At 34.6% G+C, this 14501-nt stretch overlaps 1 protein-coding gene across 8 annotated transcripts in view; it reads left to right on the top strand.

The window, feature by feature from the left end:
* BAZ2B (bromodomain adjacent to zinc finger domain 2B) overlaps positions 1-14501 on the top strand; it is a 399198-nt gene that overhangs the window by 168204 nt on the left and 216493 nt on the right. For 4 of the 8 annotated variants that reach the window (XM_057301418.2, XM_063595387.1, XM_055108625.1 and 1 more), the window contains one exon: positions 3246-3343. The exons of the other annotated variants lie outside the window; for them this stretch is intronic. In XM_057301418.2, coding sequence (XP_057157401.1) covers positions 3295-3343 — 49 coding nt within the window. In that variant the 5' untranslated portion in view covers positions 3246-3294. The remainder of the gene's footprint in view (positions 1-3245; positions 3344-14501) is intronic. 8 annotated transcript variants of the gene reach the window in all.

Below are 14501 nucleotides of genomic sequence, written 5' to 3'. Positions count from 1 at the left end.
AGAGGTTGCAATGAGCCTTGATCACACCACTGCACTCCAGCCTGGCAAAAGAGCAAGACTCCATCTCAAAAAAAAAAAAAAAAAAAAAAAAGAATTGTTAAGATTTTAGGTATGATAATAATGTGGGGCTATTTGTTTATATAAAAAGCATAAGTCCATACCACAAAAAGATAAGCATCTCAGAGGCAAAGCTTGAGAGAGAAAAAAAAAGTATATTCATTATCACTTATTTTACTCAGTGTCTCTGATAATAAAGGATTTGCTAAAGGAGGTGATAGAACATTTAGCCTAATAGCATTATCATACCTAAAATAAATTTTTATTATTTTACCAATTCATACTTCTGCAAACAAAAAGATTATTATTGTATCATACCTCCTCAATAGTCAGTGTTTGTTTCACAGAAATATGGGAAATTCAAGGAAATAAGAACTAAAATTTTTAGAACCTCTATAAAATGATAATGATAATAATAAGTAATAGTCAACATTTCAGTGATTAATATGTGCCAGGCACCCTGTCATGAGTTTATAGCTTTAATTTATTTCATCCTCCGAACAACTTTGTGAGGGGGAGGTATCATTATTATTCTTACTTTACAGGTGGGAAAACTGAGCTGTGGGGAAGTTAAGGAATTTTCCCAGAGTTACATGGCAATCAGTGAAGTTTAGGATTCAAACCCAGGCATTTGACATGGAGCCTGTGTCTTTATTGTTATGCTGCACTTCTTCTCTTTTTACTATGATACTAGGTGCTTTTAATATTAATCTTATTTATTTCATTTTCCTGGGAAGGTCTTAATTTCTGTTTTATTTTCAAAATATAGTTTTGCTGGATGTATTATAGAATTCTTGGTTAATAGTTCTTTGGATTTTTTTATTTTTAAGCACTTCAGATTTGTTTTTCTACTGCCTTCTTGCCTTTATGCTTTCAGATGACAAATCAGCTGTTAATCTTACTCATACTTCTTTATTTTTATTTTTATTTTTAGAGACAGGATCTTACTCTGTTGCCCGGGCTGGATTGCAGTGGTATGATCATAGCTCATGGCAGCCATGAACTCCTGGGTTCAAGCAATCCTCCCACCTCAGCCTCCTGAATAGCTAGGACTACTGGCATGTACCGGCACACCTGGCTTATTAATCTTATTGAAGATTCCTTGTACATAAGAACATAACAAGTTGCCTTTCTCTTGCTGCCTTCAAGATTTTCTCTGTGGCTTTCAATAGCTGATTATAATGTGTCTTTGTGTGGATCTCTTTGAATTTATCCTACTTGAAGTTCATTTAGCTTGTGGATATGGATATGTAGATTCATGTCTTTCTTCAAATTTGGGAAGTTTCCATCCACTATTTTTTCAAACATTGTTTCTACTCCTTTCTCTCTGTCTTCTCCTTTTGGCATATCCATAATGCATATTGGTCCACTTAATGGTGTCTTACAGGTTCCATAGGCTCTGTTCACTTTTGTTCATTCTGTTTTCTTCCTGTTCCTTAGACTGAATAATCTCAGTTGACCTATCTTCAAGTTTACTGGTTCTTTTCTTCTGCCTACTCATATCTGCTGTTAATCCCTCTAGTGAATTTTTCATTTTAGCTATCATAACTTTTAGCTCTGTAATTTCTATTTGGTTCCTTTTTAAAATTTCTGTTTCTTTATTGATATTCTCATTTTGTTCATACATTGTTTTCCTGGTTTCCTTTCATTCTTTTGTCTATGGGTTTCCTTTTGCTCTTTGAGCATATTTTAGATAGGGAATTTGTTGCTAGTAAACCTGCCTACAAGAAATGCCCTAATGGGAGATCTTCAGGCTGAAAGGAAAGGAACCTGGACAGTAACTTAAAGGCATATGAAGAAAAAAAGAACTCCAGGAAAGGTTACTACTCAGATAAATAGGAAGGGAACATAGCACTTTGAAGGAAAGAACTAAAAGCCAGTATGACTGGAGTACAGAGAGCAAGGATTGCGGTTTGAGATAAGCAACCAGAAAATACAGGACATAGTAGACTATAATGAGAACTTCTGTTTGTTTAATAACAAGGACTTTTGGCTGGCCGCAGTGGCTCACACCTGTAACCACAGCACTTTGGGAGGCTGAGGTGGGTGGATCGCCTGAGGTCAGGAGTTTGAGACCAGCCTGGCCAACATGGTGAAACCCCGTCTCTACTAAAAATACAAAAAATTAGCCAGGGATGGTGGTGGGTATCTGAAATCCCAGCTACTCTGGAGTCTGAGGCAGGAGAATCACTTGACACAAGAGACAGAGGTTGCAGTGAGCTGAGATCATGCCACTACACTCCAGCCTGGGCAACAGAGCGAGACTCCATCTCAAAACAATAATAATAATAATAATAATAATAAGGGCTTTTGTTTGTTTACCCTAGAGCAATGGGAAATGTTTGAAGTATGTTTAAATTATCAACAACCCGATTTTAATTGAGGCTTATAGAAGTTAAATAACTCTCTCAAGGTCATACAGTGATTAAGCAGTAAAACAAAGGTCATAATCCAGGAATGTTTGGATCTAACATCTGTATCACCCCATTTCTTAGAAATACAAATCTAGGAAATGTGTAAAAAATTTAAAGGCTGAAGTTTCTGTGACCTGACGTTATTATTATTTCAGCAGATGAATGCCTACTATGTTGAGAGATGTGATTTTACCCTTTGCAAATGTAGTCACATTTACATTAATTTTGTTAGCTCTGCTTGTGACTTGTTGCTTCTCAGTAAACAGGTGAACCACAGTTTTCAACAGTGAACATTAGAATAAAGATACATTTGATCTATTCTTACGATTTCTTCTACTTTTCAGTTCCTGCTCTCTAAGGGAGAACTAACAATGAAGGTACTTATATACCAGATAGTTTCCAAGTATCGTTTTGTCTTAGACTTAGTGAAATTAAGTAACTGCTCCTAGTTGACATAACTAGTACTGGTTGTAACTAAGATTCAAATTCATATTTCACTAACTGAAGACCATGCTGTTTTTACTACAATACTCTCAAAGGATATAAAACTAACTTGTGTTCAAGAGACCTTAGTATGGATATTTAGAAATAGAAAACATCATCTTCAGTGCATACTTGCTAGTTGATTGAATGACAGAAACAGGATTATGAAATAAAAGAATTCTAGAATCAGCTAGTGTGTGCCCTGAGGTGATCTTATGAGACGCATTCTTCAACCCACTTATATACTGCCAATCTCTCTGATTTAATTATCTTTATTTTTGTGTACCTCAGTTGTAGTATTGATATTCAGTAAGGAAAGAGACATGAAGAAAGCTATCAGATGGAAAGTGGTTTGGTCTCAAAGATTCTGCCTGACAGCACATTCCTAGGTAGGAATTTTTAGCCATTTATTCATTTAGTCATTATATTGTATGCTTCACATACTGTCACTCATTCACTCATTTATTCATTCTACAAATAATTTATGGAGTGCTGCTTGTGTGTTTCCACTGTCTAGATATTGGGGTTACTGTGGTCAATAAGATGAAGTTTCTTCTGTCATTAAGTTTACTTTCTACTGGAGAGAAGTAAACAAATATATAAGTAAAATATTCTCAATTATTGATAAGAGCTCCAAACAGGGATGGAGGAAGGAAAATGTGATAGCATATACAGGTAGTCAGGTAGAATTGAGGGCAACATACATATAACAGTCAGGGAAGGTCTCCCTGATGAGGTAACACTTGTGTTGAGAAATGAATCACCAGAAAGAGCCAGGTGTCGTGTTGTGAAAATCAGAGGTTATAGTGATCACAGTGCCAGTGAGGCTGGAATGTAGTGAGCTGTGGGAATAAAGGTAGGCAGATATCATTTTTAAAAAAAGTTTAAGCTTCTTTCTAATGTGAAGAGAAGCCACTGGAAGATGTTTCATTTGATTTTAGTTTTTTAAATTAAATACAGACAGGGTCTCAGTATGTTGCTGAGGCTGGTCTTGAACTCCTGGGCTCAAGCAGTCCTCTTATCTCAGCCTTTGACTCCAAGTGCTGGGATTACAGGCATGAGCCACCGTGGCTAGCCTGGAAGATTTTTTTGGTTGGTTGATTTTAATAATCCCTCCACCACCATGTTTAATTTGAGACTGTTTCATATTCAGCTTTTCTCCTAGTGGAGATTTTTATGGAGGACACTAGTACATAAATGGTATTAAAGCATTATTATAAATTCTTTATGCTGTGTATGAATTTATATTTTTGGTTGCATTCTTCTGTGTTGCCCCTAAATTATTTGCCCTTGCTGGCATATTTAAGAAACTTCCATTATCTTGAAGAGAAATTCATGGTTATGATTTATTCCTTGATTTAATAAGCATTATGTTCTTTTTGAGTTACTTACTAAATTTATAAAAGTAGAAAATGCACTGTTCTTCTTTTCTTCATTAGGAGCTTATCTTCTACTGGAGAGACAGACACATAAACTGGTCATTATAGCTGTGGTAGATGGCACAGTAGAGGTGTATGTTTAATGTTTTTTGACTATAGAAAGCATGATATGATCCTTATGGGTGGGAAAGGCCACATCAAAAATATTCACTCTATGGAGATTTCCGCCCCCTGCGTTTTGAAGCAGAGTATAGGTATCACTATTTGAACAGTGATGCTGATGCTGCAAAAAATATGTAAAAACAGTTTATGTTTTCCAACTTTATAGGAAAATAAAGTAGTATCTGTCTTAAGACACATGAAAAAGTTGAATTCTCTTGGAAGTAGAGAGTGAAAAAGCGTTATGTTGCATTTTGTTACTGTTGTCCTCTTCCCCTTCCTTTTTCCCTCATCCCTTTTCTTTTGTATTTGTAAGTTTACATAAGGTGAGAAGATAAAATGTTAAAAGTTTTGAAGGCAGGCTTCATAGCAAATTTTGCCACTATGTTTTTTGAGTATTGGGCCGTATGATTATAAACAAAGGAATTGATTTATCTCTGATCATGTGATAATGTCCTCTGTTGGTCCTCAACTGGGTGCCTAGATCTTTCCCCAATTCAAAACCCTAGGTATAGATATACAATGCTTTTTTGCCATAATATTAAGCAGACACTTTCATAAGTAAGACACACCAGAGTGGTACATGAGAATGCCTGTACAACTGGAATGGGCAACATGACCATAGAGAAAATGATGTGATTTTTAAGTGTGTTTGCCAAGAAGCAGGAGGAAGGCTCTTAGAAAGTTAAATCTAGGCAGATTCCTAAAATGAAAATGCAGTTACAAATAAATGCAGAGTACCACATGCAAGGATTAAATCAAAAAAGACTGTGGTGTTGTGCAAATATTTCATATATACAGTGAGTATTAAAAGAAATGATAAAAACAGCAGACATAGCAGAATTTCAAGTGAAGATCAGAAGCCTTTCTATAAAATTGACCTTTAAAGTTAATTGCACATACAGGAGTTGGAGTCCAGCCTGGGCAACGTGGTGAAAGCCCTGTTTCTACTAAAAATACAAAAATTAGCCAGACATGGTGGTGCGTACCTGTAGTCTCAGCAACCAGAGAGGCTGAGGTGGGAGGATCCCTTGAACCCAGGAGACAGAGGTTGCGGTGCGCCAAGATCGGGCCACTGCACTGCAGCCTGAGCAACAGAGTGAGACTCCTCCCAAACAAACAAACAAACAAAAAAGTTAATTGCACATAGTATTTACTCATGAAACCAGCCTCTTCCTACAGAAGACAATTTCTAACATAGAAAGGATTTCATGAGACTGAGGAAGAGGACAATAGGCTCCTAAAAAAGATGGTAGATTAACATACACACTTACTTCAGCTAACTGTTGAAGCCCCATTAATTATATAGGAAAAAAAATTTTTCAAAAAGGCATAAGCAAAGAAACAGGAGAAGAATGAATACCAACAAAATTCTGGAAGCTGGAGAGCAATAGATAAATAGTAACTGATTTATCAGATTGAGAGAACCGAATAACTGAATTATCAGATGACAGTGAAGAAAGCCTAGAAAAAACAGTTTACACATTTGAAACTCCGAAAGGCTCAGCAATTAGCAGTTCTGTGTATCTCTAGAATGGGCAGGAGGGAAGAAGAAGGTTATAGTTATAGGTACAGGCGAAGCTCTGCATATAAAAACTATATGAAAATGGGAAATGTTTATTAAACATTCATTAAACATACAAAGTCTGTTCAATTAGTTAGATTCCTCAGTCTCCTCCACTTAACACAGACAGGTAACAGTGCCTCATTTATCCCTTTATCCAGAAGAAGACTGAAAGTCAGACCTTTGGGGATGTACAGTTCAATCACATTGGTGTACGGTCATCACCACCATCCATCTCCAGAATTCTTTTCATCTTTCAAAACTAAAAGTCTATGCACATTAAACAATAATGCCTCATGACCACTTTCCCCTGGCCCTTGGTGACCCACCATTTTACTTCCTGTCTCTATGATTTTGACTACTGTAAGTACCTCGTATATGTGAGATCATACAGTATTTGTCTTTTTGTTACTGGATTGTTTCACTTAGTATCATGTCCTTGAAGTTTCATGCATGTTGTAGCATGTGCCAGAATGTCCTTTCGTTTTAAGGCTGAATGATACTCCTGTGTGTGTGTGTATACCATATTTTATTTACTCATTCATCTGTGGATGGACTCTTGGGTTGCTTTTGCCTCTTCACTATCGTGATATCGACATTTTAAAGTGATATTTTTATTTTTTTTATTAAACATAGATTAAATTTTGCTGTACCACATGTAAATATTAAAGATTGCTTTCATTTGCTGATGTTTGAAGTTCTTTCAATGTCAACAAATAAACTGGTTTGTTTTTGTAATTTTTGTCGTAATTCAGAAAACAGATAATTGTATCCACTTTGGTTATTATATAAAAGTAATTATCATTACTTTTTTTCTTAACATTGGTTTTTGAAATAAAAAAGACATCTTGATGTGCCATGTAAAAACTTTGAGCAGATACACGCAACTGAAGAATTTAGCGAAGATTTTCTTCCTTCATTGGCTTTCATTTTCTTATTAGTTCACCTCATGCTTCTATTCTTTCAACAAATTTTAAAATGCAAAAAATTCAGAACCATCATGGTAGCTATCTCCATGTGACACAGGTATTGAACACTCTGATCTGATTGCCACTCACTAACACACATGGTATGCATTTAAATTTCTCAGCCTGTTCTTTCTGGGTTACTGAGAAATACTCTTATTTTATTTATTATTAGAAATACAAATTTAAATACGCTATTATTTCATTAAAAATATGAACACTTAGAAAATTTTCCATTTAAAGTATTTGATTGTGGCTGATCTGAGAGCCCTGGTGTTTACACCTAATTGTTCACAACCAGTGACAGATTTCTTTGTTTTTTTCCTCCACTCCCACTACTTTGCTTGACTAGCCTTAAAAAAAGTAAATAAATAAAAATCAATCAATCAATAAATATTTGATTGTGAGCTCCTTGTGGACAAAACTACCTTATTCACATATGTCTGTTCAGTGTTGGAACTTAACCCCTCAAACTTGTTTACAATAAATATTCACTGGACTAAACGGGTTTTTAATGTATATTTGTAGTTAGTTGCTCATGTGTTCAGCAAATCTGTACATAATTTCACACATACTGTGGATCAGTTACTTTCTATTAATTATTCTTTTCTAATGTGCCATTTAAAAATAAAGCATTAATGTATGAGAACTTGGGGACCAATTACCAAATCACTACAGCAGCAATAAATCACAAACCTTTGCCACACAGATATGGTTAGCACTGGCTAAAGATTCAGACAGACAATTGCAGAAGTGACCTGGTAGCTGCAGACCATTTTCTAACATGGATTTTGCTTTGAGGAGTGGAAAAAGAATTGATTTTATTTTAGTAAAATGTTAATAATGAAGAGAGAATATTAATGTCTTTAAAGACAGCTGGGGTTCATTATTATCTGAAGTTGTATTTTTATAGGTAACACTCAGAACATTTCTAATTAATTTTGTTTGTCTTATTTTAAGTACTATACTGTGATCATTTTTACATACTGATAATGAGCTTTTAAAGCAAAATAGAGAAAGTTTATTGAGTCATAATATTCTTCAAATAAAATAAAGGTGTATTTTTCTTTTCTTTTTGAGACAGAGTCTCACTGTTCTGTCACCCAGGCTGAAGTGCAATGGCGCAATCTTGGCTCATTGCAACCTCTACCTGCCGAGTTCAAGCAGTTCTTTTGCCTCAGACTCCCCAGTAGCTGGGATTATAGGCACATGCCACCATGCCCAGCTAATTTTTGCATTTTTAGTGGAGACGGGGTTTCACCGTATTGACCAGGCTGGTCTTGAACTCCTGACCTCAAGTGATCAGCCCACCTCAGTCTCCCACAGTGCTGGAATCACAGGCGTGAGCCACCGCGCCCAGCCAGGTGTATTTTTCATAAGCAAGAAGTCATCTTGGAGATCAAAGTCCATGAGTATATAGAAATATTTTTCCCAAAGAGCAAAAATTTACCTCACTGGAACATATGTAGCACTTGCCAATTTAATTATATCTTTAGTTGTGTATATGTTAATAGTAAGTACTGAAAAATTAAGAGTAATAAGCTCTGGTATATGATTTTAATTATTTATTATTGGCATACTTATTTTAATGGAAGAAATAAGACAAGTTTCTAGAAGTTAACTTTTCCCTTTTTTACGTTTGTTAAATTTACTTCCCTATAAAAATTGTTTATTAATTTAGAACTTATGTTTGGAGGCCAGGTGTGGTGGCTCACACCTGTAAGCCCAGCACTTTGGGAGGCCGAGGCAGGTGGATCACCTGAAGTCAGGAATTCGAGACCAACCTGGCTAGCATGGTGAAACCCCTTATCTACTAAAAATACAAAAATTAGCTGGGTGCAGAGGTGCACGCCTGTAGTCCCAGCTACGCGGGAGGCTGAAGCAGAAGAATTGCTTGAACCTGAGAGGTGGGCGCCACTGCCCTCCAGCCTGGCGACAGAGCGAGACTGCGTCTCAGAAAAAAAAAAAAGAAGAAATTATGTTTGGAGTACAAATTATTTCAGAATACAATGTCACAGGAGGCATAATGATGTTTTGGTCAAGGACAGACTGTATATATGACAGTTGTCCCATAAGATTATAATACCATAATTTTACTTTTTCTTTTCTATATTTAGATATGTTTACCTATACAAATACTTTTCATATTCACATTTCAGGCCTATTTCTATTAGAAACACCATTGTGTTACAGTTGCCTACAGTATTCCATACAGTATCATGCTGTACAGGTTTGTAGCCTAGAAATAACAGGCTATACAATATAACCTAGGTATGTAGTAGTCTTTACCATCTAGGTTCGTGTAAGTACACTCTGTGATGTTCATACAACAAAATCACCTAACAACACGTTTCTCAGAACATATACCTGTGGATAAGTGATGCATGACTGTAAATTCTGTTTAGTAAATAAAATTGTTTTACTCTATTTGCTTTACACATCCCTTCAGAAACACACTTTGTAAGTCCTCCATGTATTTGGAATCATAACATAGGAATAGATACAAGGTTTTTACTTGAAATTATGAGGAATCATTGTGCAAAAAATAGTATGAAATATTTATAGAATTTTAATTTGATTACGGCCTCTCGTTAAAGGAAAACTTACAATATTTATTCTGTTAACCACAGTTTTCAGATTACAGTTCAGTTTTAGCTTTCGTTAGAAATGTTAAGTAATGATTTTCTTAGTATGTGGCTTAGTCTACATTAAAAGTCCATTTTTGTTTCACATACATTCATTTTTATCTCACCAATAAAGTTATGATATGCTTAAACATGGAAACTGTATATCTTTTGGTTTACTCTTAGTTGCTCATAAAGGATATTTAATGAATGACCAGCTAATGGCTGAAGCAGGATCAGAAATGCCGGGTTAATTCTGAAATCTCTGATTCTGCTTTTAGTTTTGTGGCAGTTGTGTTATTAGTTATACTTGTTTGGTGAAAATCTTTCTTCTTCTTTTTTGTTTATAAAGTACTTTGTACTTTTCAGCCTTTCATATGTGTAAAAAATGTTAAATCTTAAATCAGTCAAGATTAAGAAGGGATTTTGAAAGATTGCCTGCTTCTACAACTTGAAGTTTGTGGGGAAATTAAGATAATGTGTTATATATAAAGCTGAAAATAATGATGAAAATGATCATAAGTTTAGCACTTTCATTTTGGAAAACCAAACCTCAGAGTGACTTGATCTATATTGCACAGCTAGTTTATGGTGAGACTCTGGTATTGGTGTCGAATTCCTAGTCCAGTGTTCTTTTTCTGAAAATTAAGTGACTTTCTTCAATCCTCTTCAATGTATTCTATTCTTCTTTCCGTATTGTTTTAGAAAAAGGATTATGTATCAGGCCTATTACTGTTAATGGTATCACCATTTCCCACAACAAGATAACAACTCTTGATACCACTTTAGATTGCTGTTTTCTCTGGCTTCAAATAATCAAAACTTAAAAGTGCCTGTGATCTATCTTCAATATCTTTTGCATCCTTTGTTTTCCTTTCACTCCCACCACCACCCTATCAGGTCATGCTTAGATTGCCATATTAATTTACTTTCTAGTTTCTCTGTCTCCAGTATCATGTCTCCTATTCTTACTTTTTGTGGATAACAATGCCACATAAACACATCTGAAGTCATGATTTTGTTTTTCACACCTTTGTTTATGGTATTTCCTTTTTCTGGGAGATACTTTTTCTGTCTCTCCATGTATATTTTAATGTTGCACATTCTTGGAGACTCAACTAAAATCTCATTTCCTTCTCTGTACTGGCCATGTCTACCTAAAACGAGTGTGACTTGTAAAATCTGGGGCCAGGTAGCATGTGTAATCATTTGACATCTTGACACAGAATCCTTTTATCAGAGAGTGCTAGAGCAGAAAAAGACCTTAGATACCACTTATAATGGTCACTTAACTACAGGTGAGTTAGTGGTTTTCCTGGAGTTAAATGATTAACATAAGTACTTAGAGATTTCAGGGCAGAGATGCAAGTAAACTTAAGTCCCTAACTTCTAATTCCAAAATTCCTTCTTATGTAACACACTTCCTATCACTGTCCAGTGCATTGTCTTTTTAGATGCTTGTTCATGAGTGCATTTATTATTTCCGCAGTTTGAGGCCATGAGTCTTGTTTTAAACTTTTTTGTTCTCCCCGTAATATTTTGCACATAATAGGCCTTAATTCATTTTTTATTTATTTGGTAGAGAACATTTACTTTCAGATAAAAGTGTAAGACTTTATTTTCATTTGTACGGATATTATAGCCAAGGATTTTACTGCTTTTGTTTAAAAGGATGGAAGAAGTGTTTTTAATAGTTCTTGGTAGTTAGCATTCTACAAAATATAATTGAAAAATTCTCTGGTTTTATTTTATTACTATGTAAATGGGTTTCACTTGTTTAAAATGTTAAAAAACATTGATTAGAGTACAAAACTAGAAATGTTATCAATATTTCTTCATTGTTCTAGTGTTTTCAATTTCTAAGGAAATAAAATATTTTATAAAAAATAATTTTGTGGCAGATTGTTAAATGGAAATATAATGTACTTCTGTTGTCTTAGTTTTTAAGCCATTGAAAACTATGTCAAACTAAAGTCATTTTAGGTTTTAAAGTTTTAGGAATATATTTGATTTCAGGTACATAAAGCAAAAGGAATTATAGGAAAGTATATGTAAGTGTATAGATAATTGAATATATACACTTTAAAATTCTTTTGCAAGTCAGCATGAATAAAAATGGTACTTTAGAGAGCAGCTTAAATACCTCTCAGGTGAATAAAGCATGGGCTTCATGCTTGTAGTTGGGGATATATGTATCATCTGCTGTAGATGTATTACAAAGGTGATGTCAAGGTGAAAGCAGGCTTGCAGAATGGTTGGAAATCATTGATATTCTGACTTGGAGGCTGTAAATGGCTCGGTGGCAGATGGAGTCTTTGTCAAGGAAGAAAAATGGCAGCTTTGGAGCACATAGATGTTTTGCTAGCAGCTCAGCATATAGGCTGTGACCTTCTAGTATTCAGGAGTCTTTTCCATGGTCTAATAAATTGTTATCAGCTTTTATTCACCTAAAGTAGATAAATAGTTGTCATCACATTTCAGTACAAATTGAGGTGTTTCATTATAAAGAAACATAAATATATTTTATTGTCTACTTTTTAAAGAAATAAGCTTTTAAGAGAATGTGCATTTCTTGTATCAGAAATATTTCTCAGTTGGTTTGCAAAAGTAAAAACATCTCATAGATGTTTTTCAATCAAATTGATCGAAAAAAATTTTTTTAGAATCACAGAATATTAAAGCCTAACAGTGTGCTAAAAACCCTGGACCAGTCCACTCATTTTCCAGATGAAGAAAGTAAGGGTCAGAGAGTGTGACTTAACTAAGACTACTTAGCTAGTTTATGACTCTTAAATTATGACTTGTTATAAAATATCTTTAGTTATAGGTAAAACTCTCTTTAAATAAAACATAATACCCACAGAATACACCTAATTATTCATGACAGATGCATAATGATAATAATAATTTCAGAGACTTTTATTTATTTTTCAATTGCAGGTATTTTTACTGGAAGGAATTCAGAATTTTCATTTTAATTTGCTTTTTGTTTGTTTGTTTGTTTGTTTTGAGACGGAGTCTCTGTTGCCCAGGCTAGAGTGCAGTGGCGCATTCTTGGCTCACTGCAGCCTTTGCCTCCTGGGTTCAAGTGATTCTCCTGCCTCAGCCTCCTGAGTAGCTGGGATTACAGGCATGCGGCACCATGCCTGGGTAATTTTTGTATTTTTAGTAGAGACAGGGTTTCATCATGTTGGCCAGGCTGGTCTCAAACTCCTGATCTCAAGTGATCCACCCACCTTGGCCTCCCAAAGTGCTAGAATTAAGGTGTGAGCCACTGCACTCGGCCTTACTTTGCTATTAATATATTGCTATATAGAAAAATTTTGATGAATGGAGAGTTTATATCTGGATTATAAAGTTATATATGCATAATTCTGTTGTTATTCCTCAATAAATATTTTATATGAAGCAGAACCAATTAAAGTATATATCTTGTGTTAACTTATTTGGGTATTTTTTAAAGTCCTTTCTTGTAGAAATATTGCATTTTATATTAAAATATTTAAGGGTTTTATAGATTATTTATAGATATACTGAGATATTTTGAAAAATTGCTGCATTTATCAGTGAGCATTTCTTTCCGTTTTAAGGGGAATATATGTCACTATGAGAGTATTATGTGAAATATGTTCAGCTGGACAGTTGATCTATACTGAAGAGTAATAAGTCATGGTTAAAATTAAAAGTAGAGGCATTACACACCTAAAACCTATGAAAGCACTTAACAATTGCAAAAGTTATAGAAAGAAATCACTGTACATCACAAAAGAAAGTGACTCTGTTTTAGAGGGTGAAGGTTACTACTTTCAATATTATAGGTAGTCCTTTGCAGGCCAGTGTCTAAGGAAGTGCTAAAGAGAAATTTAAGAAGTTATACTAAAATGACTGTGCATTTTCTAAAGATATAATTATGTAGCAATTTTAGATTTGTTTTTGATGAAGAGAAAAGTTTGAAAAGTTAGAGTTGAAAGCTTCCAAAATCCTCACTTTTTTTAATGGATAAAACTGGTCAGATCTTTCATATTGAATGTGGACATGAAAAATATGAAAAACAAAATCATAAGTGAAAATACTGTTTTTATCAATGAATATGTTGATATGTAGGTATTTTACCTATTATCTACTTTAATATAAAATAAATACAATCAGAGGTTATATGATGATCACTAAATTCTTCAACAACTATTAAGTGCCTAGTTACTTGCATGTGCTAAGGATAAGGTACTAAACAACAGCGACTCTGCACTCATGGAGCTTTTCATTCTATTGGTGAAAGAGATAAATAAGTTATATGTAGTATATTAGATGGCAACTAACACTTAGGAGAAAGGTAAAGCAAATTAAGAGTCATGAGTATGAATTAGCCAGGGGTATGAATTAGTATTTGTTACAGATTGGCTACTGAAGACCTCTCCAATAAGATGACAGTTTTGCAGAGATCTTAAGGAAGTGAGGGAGTTGAGCCATGTAGATACCTGGGTGAGAACTGTTCCAAAGAAAACAGTAAATGCCACGATACTGAGAGAGATTGTGCTTAGCATATTCCAAGAATAATAGGGAAATCAGGATGGCTAGAGTTGTGTGAGCAATGAGAGAGAGTTACAAAGGAAGCCAGAGAGATTTCACATAAATGAACATTTAAGCATATAAGTCTTTTTTTTTTTTTAAAGAGAAGATTGAAGCTTAACCAAAGCCCACATTGTTGCCAAACCAGTGGTACCCAAAGTAGTTTTGGTAGAGCGTTGGTTGTATGGAGTATTTCATGAAAAAAGGTTCCATGGTCAAGTAAGTCTGGAAGACATAGGGTTAATGTTAAAAGGTTTTGTTTTATTTATTTTTTATGTATATTTTTATTT

This window comes from Pan paniscus, chromosome 13, assembly GCF_029289425.2.
Source record: "Pan paniscus chromosome 13, NHGRI_mPanPan1-v2.0_pri, whole genome shotgun sequence".
NCBI classification, from domain to species: Eukaryota; Metazoa; Chordata; class Mammalia; order Primates; family Hominidae; genus Pan; species Pan paniscus.
The sequence above is the reverse complement of the archived record's forward strand: the minus strand, read 5'-3'. Positions and strand labels throughout refer to the sequence as shown.